This window comes from Mixophyes fleayi, chromosome 2 (assembly GCF_038048845.1).
Source record: "Mixophyes fleayi isolate aMixFle1 chromosome 2, aMixFle1.hap1, whole genome shotgun sequence".
NCBI lineage: Eukaryota > Metazoa > Chordata > Amphibia > Anura > Limnodynastidae > Mixophyes > Mixophyes fleayi.
Genome location: NC_134403.1, coordinates 145,344,566 through 145,354,051, shown reverse-complemented (window position 1 = coordinate 145,354,051; position 9,486 = coordinate 145,344,566). Strand labels below are relative to the sequence as shown.

The 9,486-nt window shown below is 50.0% G+C and overlaps 1 protein-coding gene across 2 annotated transcripts; it reads right to left on the bottom strand.

Moving 5' to 3' along the window:
- Nucleotides 1-1,748: 1,748 nt before the first annotated feature.
- Nucleotides 1,749-8,795, bottom strand: LOC142141561 (uncharacterized). 2 transcript variants are annotated; one of them, XM_075200162.1, is made up of 2 exons: nucleotides 7,120-8,795; nucleotides 1,749-4,705 (listed from the first exon to the last, which is right to left on the bottom strand). In XM_075200162.1, exons 1-2 carry the CDS (start codon nucleotides 8,366-8,368, stop codon nucleotides 3,804-3,806), a joined length of 2,151 nt encoding a protein of 716 aa, XP_075056263.1. In that variant the 5' UTR covers nucleotides 8,369-8,795; the 3' UTR covers nucleotides 1,749-3,803. The 2 variants fall into 2 exon arrangements, with proteins under 2 accessions (XP_075056263.1, XP_075056264.1); XM_075200163.1 differs by having other exon boundaries at nucleotides 1,749-3,392.
- Nucleotides 8,796-9,486: the final 691 nt, after the last annotated feature.

Here is a 9,486-nt window from a genome sequence, read left to right as displayed (position 1 = left end):
TATACAGAGTTGTCAAGGTAAACATAAGACCCTGTTTATATACAAATTACTGAGCTGTAAATATGAACCTAGACATTCAGGGGCGCACGGAGGATTGTCGGGGGGGGAGGGGTTTCTCCCCGCCGACCGGAAAAAAAAAACACGAGAGAGAGCAGCTCAGTTTCGCCAGCGCTGTCCTATACAGCAGCCGCGGTGCTGTCTAAGAAGCGTCTGCGGCGGTGCTGTATACAATACAGCACCACCGCGGACGCTTCTTTGACAGCGCCGCGGCTGCTGTATAGGACAGTGGCCACTTAGTTAGCGCAGGGGGGGGGGGGTTTGTAGAGACTCAGAAACCCCCCCTGCGTGCGCCACTGACATTTACTCCATTATATAGTTCAGTACTGTTCTGTAGAGTTGGTGCACGTGAGGAGTTGTCCCCAGTTTTTAAGTTAACTATCATTGCGGCTGATTGCGGGTAAGTAAAACGCAGCTTGAGGTAAGCTTCATTTCTACACTATAACTGGCTCTTGATATATGTATCACACAGACTAGGTGATTTTAGTATTGCAAATGTTTTTTCTGTTTCCTGTGGTATTCTTTAGTCATTTAATCCTCTCTTGCAATAATGTAAACACGTTTAATAGAAGTTTGAACTCAATATTCACTGTCTTTCAGTGTTTTGCAAACAGTTTATGGAAACTGAACGGCGGATTTAAACCATACTTACCAACTCTCCCGGAATGTCTGGGAGACTCACAAAATTCGGGTAGGTCTCCCGGACTTCCGGGAGAGCCGGCAAGTATCCCGCAAACGGCAACTTGCTGTCAAAATTACGCGATTCGCAGTGAATCATTTTAGCCCAGCCCCCCACGACAAAAATGTCATTTAGTCGTGGGGGCGGGCCAAAATGACGCGATTCACGGCGCCCCGCCCCTGCCGCCTCCAACCACGCCCCCATGCCCGGGATGAAGTTTTAAAAGGTTGGCAAGTATGATTTAAACACATTTTACAGTTCTGCATACACCTTATCTGATAAAATAATTACTCTTTTTCTTTCTATATGAACAATCAGTTGTGTTTGTGCAAAGGACAAGACAGAGAATGTCTGTCTCAGAGGTGAATATTGGTTACAGTTACAGTTAAAATGGAGGTTTTGTGTGACTGTCAGATAAAAGTTTCTGGCCCTAAACACACATCACATTTCTTGAATGATTAATCTAATGATTAATCATAACTTTCAGCAAAATCTTCAGTACATTTCTTCATATAAACTGGGAGGAATAAATAATACAGATATTCTGATAACTATATGAAACTATTTGCTGTGTTTTCCCATCAGACTAACTGTCAATTTCAAGGAGGTAAATAAATCTCACTGTCGACTTATTCACTGTCTCGATCTGTTATCTCTTCCTATCTATTTATCAACTTCTCTTTATAATGCTATCTCTCTCATACTTTGTAATGTCTATCTCAGGTTTCTTTCCCACTGTGTCTCACCACCTTTGTTCACTGCTGCTGTGTCACCTCAGTTCGTTAGCTGTCTTCTTCTATATATTTTCTCTTATCACAAGCCCTCTCTCTGTCATCCTGCTTCCGTGCTGAACCACTGTCTCCCTCACACTACACAGTATTTTTTTCTCTCTCCAAGGCAGGACCTTTTATTCAGGACCTTTTATAAAGGGCTCACTGTGTATGTTCCCACAAACTTCACATCAACCTTAAACTTTAAACATTGCATGCAAATAAAGATGCGTAGACCTGGATAAGTTATTAAAAAATGGCAGGAATTTTATTGTAAGGATTCTATATTAACTAAAAACCTATGGTGGCGGAGAAAGAGCACTGCGTAACAGCTCACGAGCTGATAGCACAAGATCACTTAGTGGACTGGCGCAAACCGCCGTGAGTCCTCAAATCACGGGGAACAAATCCCTACATACTTAGCGCTGAGTTGACGTCAGAGTGACTGCCCCTTACAACTCACACTGCCCTCCCTCACCGAGCCGAACAGGGACCCTCCTCACCGAAGGACCAAAAGGAGTTACTGATGCTTCAAAGGGGGCAGTGACCTACGACCAACTACCCGTGCGCCCATTAATCAGCCGCTGAACGCAGTGCCTTCCTACCCCACTTTAAAATACCCCACTAAAATTGAGGGATGGGAGGGTGGGATCTCGTGCTGCAAGTGAACACAAGCAGGAAGTGCAGCCTGCTATATTCTATCAAGGTCCCTCCCAGGTGAGCAACCATTGGCTGGAACCCACCCCATGATAAACTACACCAGGTAATTACTCAGCTTGTTACAAACCCTGTCGCCCTTTAAGTGCGTTCGTCCTAGAAGCCTCACTTGTCATAAAGGGCTCACTGTGTATGTTCCCACAAACTTCACATCAACCTTAAACTTTAAACATTGCATGCAAATAAAGACGCGTAGACCTGGATAAGTTATTAAAAAATGGCAGGAATTTTATTGTAAGGATTCTATATTAACTAAAAACCTATGGTGGCGGAGAAAGAGCACTGCGTAACAGCTCACGAGCTGATAGCACAAGATCACTTAGTGGACTGGCGCAAACCGCCGTGAGTCCTCAAATCACGGGGAACAAATCCCTACATACTTAGCGCTGAGTTGACGTCAGAGTGACTGCCCCTTACAACTCACACTGCCCTCCCTCACCGAGCCGAACAGGGACCCTCCTCACCGAAGGACCAAAAGGAGTTACTGATGCTTCAAAGGGGGCAGTGACCTACGACCAACTACCCGTGCGCCCATTAATCAGCCGCTGAACGCAGTGCCTTCCTACCCCGCTGCGCCCTACAGACGCCGCAGCCCGCCACCAACTAACCAAAACACGCCGCCACTCCCCCGCAGATCCTATCTATGAAGAGCTTCATACCCTCTTCGTTAAGGTGAACGCCGTCCCGTCTAAAAAGGTGTGGTGACTCCACCCCCAACCCCGGATGGTCGATGACTATACCTCCCAAGGACCGAACTACCTTCCGGATGGCGCTATTTAACTTCCTAACCATAACCGTCATTTTCTTTAAGGGAATGGGCGTTCTCCATGCTAATCGGGGAATTAAAGCCGACCAACCAATAATGATATCAGGCCACGCCTCGTGTATTCGTCGCAGGTCCTCCCGAATTACTATGATGAGATCTAAGGACTTTCCTTTTCCCAAATCATTACCTCCTGCATGTACTACCAGTACGTCTGGTGGGCCTTGCTGTCTAATGAGCCTTGTCAACCACGGAATAATATCCGGCCAGCCTAAACCTCTTTTCCCCCACCATCTTATAACCGTACCGCCATGATTCGGAATAACCTTAGACCCAGGGTGGCCAGCGGCCCAAAATATAAATGAATGACCGATGATCCACACCACCTTAGCTGGAACACCATCACCTGAAATCAGAAAAACCGTGTTAACAACCATACCTTGGAGTTGGGAAGACAGCCAGGTTTGGTATAGGAAGGTATGATAAGAATAGTACGCGGAAAATTCGATCACAAGGGGGGGGGGAGGGGAGGACACACATATGGGGGGCAGACCACCCAGGCGAAGGTAAACAACACCCGGAAAAACCCCGGCAGCACACCACTAATCAGGACTTACGCCCAGGGAAACCCGGGTGAAAATCCCTTCGCGCCCCCACTTTAAAGCGGCGAGCGGAAAAGCCCAGGGTAGCCCACCAAATGGAGGGAGAAGATGGGATGGGTAGGGGAAATGGGATGGGACGGTTGAAGACTCAGGAGAGAAGTAGAGGTAGAAAAGAAAAAACTGTAAAAAACCAAAATTGATTAAACATTACAACATCAGTCAACAACCTTGTCAATTCTAACATATGACTTAAAAGCCGCAGATTTCCATCGCCCCAGTGCTTTTATAGCTTCGCTAGAAGAACCTGCCAAGGCAGCGGATGTAGCTGCACCGATCCTAAATGAGTGTGTCCCGTATAATGTACTGTTTAGATTAATAGACTGCAAGGTACGTTTTAAAATGGTCGCGAATTGATATTTTGTCAACGGTATACCATTAGCGTGACACAGAAACAAATTAGCATGAGGTCTTTTACTCATAAACAATGATGCTAACCTGACCGGGCAAATAAGACATGGCTGCTGAGAGGTTAACTGGACCCATGATCCCCTGCCACTTTGGTCAGTCTTTGATTTAACTATTTTGCAGGCTAAGATCCCTTCGCCCAGACTGACATGCTCAACTCTCAAACCTGACTCCTGATGTCCCCTGGACCTGGCTACCAACTCTGAGATGCGAAAGGCTCCAAAATAAGCCATGGAAAAGGCCAAACTAAATAAAAGTTTCTCGTAACTATCTAAGGTAACCGACCCCACATTCCCTATCAGATCTTCCAAAATGTTAGAGGTAATCGGTAAACGGGTATCGGCATGAGAGGGACGGACTCTCCCCCATCCCCTCAGAGCCTTATTAATCAAAAATCCTTTTGTGACGTCAGGGTAACCGTGCAGCTTAGCCATAAATGATATCCCGGCCAGGGTGGATGCCATAGTAGTCCTTGAATCTCCCTCCGAGTACCTATCCCACATAAAGGCTAGCATGGCATCTTGCTGACCTGCCTCTGATTGGTCCTTTTGTCTGCTGAAAAGCAACCACCGTCTCCACGCCGACTGATATGTTTTCAGGGTGGAGGGAGCTATTGCTTGTTCCGCGAGCCCTCTTATGCCGGCTTGATGATCTGCCAAACACAAGGAGGACACGGGGTACCAACATCGTCCGCCTGAGGAGCCAGGTTGCGAAACCTGCTCCAATGGAAACGAGATAACGCGTCAGCTAGGCAATTCTGCACCCCCGGGACATGTTCAGCCCTGAACGAGATGTCATACTGTAGACAGCGCAGAACTAGGTGACGCAGCAGCGAAATTGCATGTTGGGCCGAAGCGCTCTGCTTATTGATGGACTGGACCACCCCCATATTGTCACACCAAAAGACTATGTGCTTACCCCGCAAAGCGGGAGCCCACAGTTCGATTGCTACCACAATCGGGAACAGTTCGAGAACCAACAAGTTCTTAGTGATACCGTCCCTATGCCACTCCTCGGGCCATTCCTCCGCACACCAGTGTCCGTCGAGATAAGCCCCAAAACCGGAAGCCCCTGCAGCGTCCGTGAACAAATTGATTTCAGAGTTTGTTACCGGAGGTGACGGCCAGATACGCTTGCCATTGAAACCCCTAAGGAAAATGAGCCATATCTGCAGATCCTCCCTAACCACTTTGGATAGACTTATGATTGCGTGTGGCCTACTCCTACCTGCTGTGGCTCTTTGCAGCTTCCTACAGAAAACCCTCCCCATGGGGATCACCCGGCAAGCAAAGTTGAACCGCCCCAACAAGGACTGTATCTGCCTCAGGGGACTAGCGTTTGCCTCTAACACTTCCGCAATGGCCTCGTACATCTTAGTAACCTTATCCTCTGGGAGCCTACAGAACCCTGCCTTCGTGTCGATCTCGATCCCGAGGAATGATAGGCACGTAGTAGGGCCCTCTGTCTTGTCTGCTGCGATGGGAACGCCTAACACCCTAAACAACGCCTCCGTGGAAAAAAGGGTATCACGACAACTCGTGGAGTCAGGAGGCCCGATCACCAAGAAGTCATCCAAATAGTGCGCAATCCACCGACACCCGTCCCCGCCTGAATGCACCAGTGCAAGAAACTGCTGAATTTCTCGAATAGTGCACATGAAATCGAACAACCCATGGGAAGACAGCGATCGATATAGTATCCACCACGATGCCGAAAACCCATGAATTGATACGACTCGGGGTGAAGGGGTAACAATCTAAAGGCCGATTCGATATCCACTTTGGCCAGCAATAAGCCCCTGCCGCATTCCTGCACCAGGGCTAGAGCCGATTCAAATGACTGGTAACTGACTGAACTGAGATTAACGTCAATTGCATCGTTAACCGACTGACCAGCGGGATAAGACAGGTGCTGGATCAGTCTGAACTTTCCCTCTGTTTTCTTGGGAACTACGCCTACCGGGGACAAAATGAGGTTGGGAATAGGAGGGAGTCGGAACGGGCCGATCATGCGCCCCAAACCAACCTCCTTGCCTATTTTCTCGTCTAGCACCTCCGGGAAAGCGAGCGCAGATTTTAGATTCACCGGAGCTGCTGTGGAAATGCTACCCTGAACCGGAAGTTTGAAGCCAAAATGGAAGCCGTCGTGGAGTAGGGCCGCGGTCTCCCTATCATCAAACCACGACAGCCACTTGTCCAGCTCGGTCAGATCAATTGGCGATGGCCCCTTGACTCGGCAGAGTCGAACCAGCGCCTCTTCCCCTTCCTCCACTTCCCCGAGCCTTGGCACAATCGGTGGCTGGATGATGGCCGCCGCAGGCTGTACAAGTGTGCCTGAATCTGCAGAGTGAACCTCTTTGACAGGCCCCTGCATTAAAATCATAACACCTTCCTTTCGGGGGGAGGGCGTTTTGCGCCCTCCCCGGCCCTTGAAACCGTCTACCTGCGCTACCCTCTGCAGTCTGATTGCTAGGCCTCATTAGCTCCAACCATGTGTCAATGTCCTTATATCCGAGCGGAAGCTTCTCTCGCCCGCTCATCCGCTTCCTGAAAAGCTCGTCATATGCTCTCCAGATTACCGGGCCGTCCTTTATGAACATCCCGCTAATCAGGTGCATATATCTCTACACCTCCGCTTGCTCGCTGGGCCTGGACTCTAGATATATTGTGGCAAAAATGGAAAATGCATTCGCCCATCTAGAGAAGGATCTGTACTTCTCCTCCCCCATGCCCGATTTTTCGCAGGCTGCTGCCAGCGCCTTCTTATCCTCACCGGTTAACGAGTACATATCCACGTACTTGCCCCTTCTGATTCTATCCCGCACACTGGGCCTAATACCGTGAGTGATCTCAAGGGATTCTACCTGCCCCAACTCGCTACGGACCGCTGGTAGATCTGTGTCTCCTGACTGGGATGCGTGCTTACTCCGCTTACCTAGCAATTCAGTCTCCAACAACTTAATTAGTTTCCTGGGTCTATCACCCGAGCCAGAGGACTCACTATCTGTGGAGAGGACGGGTGAATCCAACAAGTGTGACTTATGTATAGTAGCGGAACTGGACTCACCAGCAGGAGCAGGATTCCCATCACCGACAGACGTCTGCCCTAGCGACACAGCTGTGGCCTGTCCTCCTGACGTGTCCTGGATCTCTTCCTCCCTCCGTTCTGCCGTCGTCTGATCCTGAGCCTCAGCACACGGACGATCGCGACTGCCGACCCTCGTCTCCGGATGCATAACAGTAGGCTCTGAAACGGAAAGGGGGACAGTCATCTGATGTCTGGGTAAATAGTCCAAGCGCCGCCGCGCCGTGTTACTATCCCTATATTCGGTAGTGAGGTTAGGGGCTGACACGCGGGCCGTACTGGGGAACGCTGAAAATGACTCCCGCCTCCGCTGTAAGCGGCTATCCCCAAGGAGGGGAGGGGGCCCTGAACCGAAGTTACCGCCGCTGGAATGGTGATAATCGACTACGAAATTGTCGGACCTACCCCCCTGACCCCCGTAATAAGGCCCCCCCGCCCCGTACCCCGGGGAAGAGGCCCAATGAGACGTGTATAGGCGAGACGCCGGAGGGGACATACGCTGGCGTTGAAAATAGGGCCACACCGGCGCCTGGGTGTTGTCTCCAAAATCTCTTGTGTGTCTGGCGGGAAGTGTGCCCCCCCCTAGTTGGTGACGGTGGTCCCCGTGAGGTGGGGTACGGGCCTGGGACATGTTCGGACCCTGCTGATCCCTACCTGGATTAGACCCCCATGCAGATGCCCCACTACTATGGGGGAGAAATGGGCTGGGAGGGAAGGACAATTGATGGGGGGCAGGAGGGTTGTGCTCCTGATACCTAGCCCCCATAGCTGGTTCAGGGGGGGTGATGGGGCATAGGGTGTCTAGGGCCTGGCCCCTGCTCCTGACAGGACTGGGGGCATATCCGCCTGCTGGGGGAGGGGGGGTGCCTGCCTGCCACTGCTGGGGCTGACCGCTGCTGTCACTGACAGGGCCGCTGGCTGACCCTGCAGCCAGCCATGCCGAGGAGTCTGTGTGGCGGGACCCGGCCGGGCGCGATGGGGCGCGCGTTCTGCGCATGCGCGAACCGGCCGGGAGAAGAGAGGGGGTGGCGCGGCCGCGCCGTGCGGCTGTAGCAACGGGAGGATGACCTGCACGGGGGGCCAGAAGCGGGGCACCGCTAGAGGTGATGGCTGGAGGGAAGGAGGATGGTGGAAGAGAGGAGGAAGAGGGGGCAAGATGGCGGCGGGAGCGAGGGGGGGATGGGGACCTGAGGCGCGCCGGGCGTGGGGCATTTCTCCTGGGACGGGGCATGTTGGCAGAACAGAGGAGGACAGCGGGGTGAGCTGGAAAAGCGGGAAAGAGAGGGAGAGGAATAAGAGGAGAAAAAAAGAAAGATTTGGGAGAAAGGAAAAAGACAGAAAAAAGAGGGTGGAAACAAGGAGAGAGAAGAGCAATAAATAGAGAGGAGAGAAATATAAAGTGAAAGAAGAGGGCAGATAGGAATAAAGTTTAATAGACAATGAATAAATCCACAAGTGGTACTTATCCGTTTCTCTTGCTGCTGGGTCTCCTACAGGAATCTCGTGCTGCAAGTGAACACAAGCAGGAAGTGCAGCCTGCTATATTCTATCAAGGTCCCTCCCAGGTGAGCAACCATTGGCTGGAACCCACCCCATGATAAACTACACCAGGTAATTACTCAGCTTGTTACAAACCCTGTCGCCCTTTAAGTGCGTTCGTCCTAGAAGCCTCACTTGTCATTTGTCTAACTCAAATATGGATGTGCAGTGTGTGTGTGTGTATATATATATATATATATATATATATGAGAATACAATTGACTGACCACGGAAGGTCATTTATTAATTGTACAACAAGCATAGCACATGCACATTTGCACTAAACTAATGCTTACTTAATTTATAAGTAAGCATTCTATTTTTATTAACTCATGCCTGTAGTGGGACATAATGGTTTCTATTATTTTATGTGTCACTGTGCTTGTTTCTGCACTCTATAAAACTCTATGGGGCATATTCAATTGGCGTTACAGCCTAAAGTAACTCGCCCCGCGCACTATTACCATCATTGCGGTAATAGTGCGAATAAATACCGTTATTACGGTACTTTTCACGCTGGATTTAAGCTCGCGACTCAGGGAGCTACGAGCTGAAATCCAGCTAGTAATAACGGTAATACTTTTTCCGCAGTGGAAACCGCCAACAATTGAATATGCCCCTATGTACTCTTTAAGAAATGTCCTCACTTCGCTTAACTTCTTTCCTCTGCCTGTTCAATCTCCTACTTCTCCTCAAACACGGCTATTTTGTAGGGATGTGCACGGGCGACTTTTGAGGTCTCGTGTTTTGTGTTTTGGATCCGGATTTTCTCGATGTTTTGGGTTCGGATTTGTTGCGCAAAACACCTGC

Bases quoted from the DNA above. Each gene is read 5' to 3' on its own strand.
- LOC142141561 (XM_075200162.1), bottom strand. From the start codon at position 8,368: ATGCCCCGTCCCAGGAGAAATGCCCCACGCCCGGCGCGCCTCAGGTCC. The intron at 4,706-7,119 runs GTGAGTCCAGTT...TGTGTTTGGCAG, and splicing joins TGGGAATCCTGCTCCTGCTG to ATCATCAAGCCGGCATAAGA.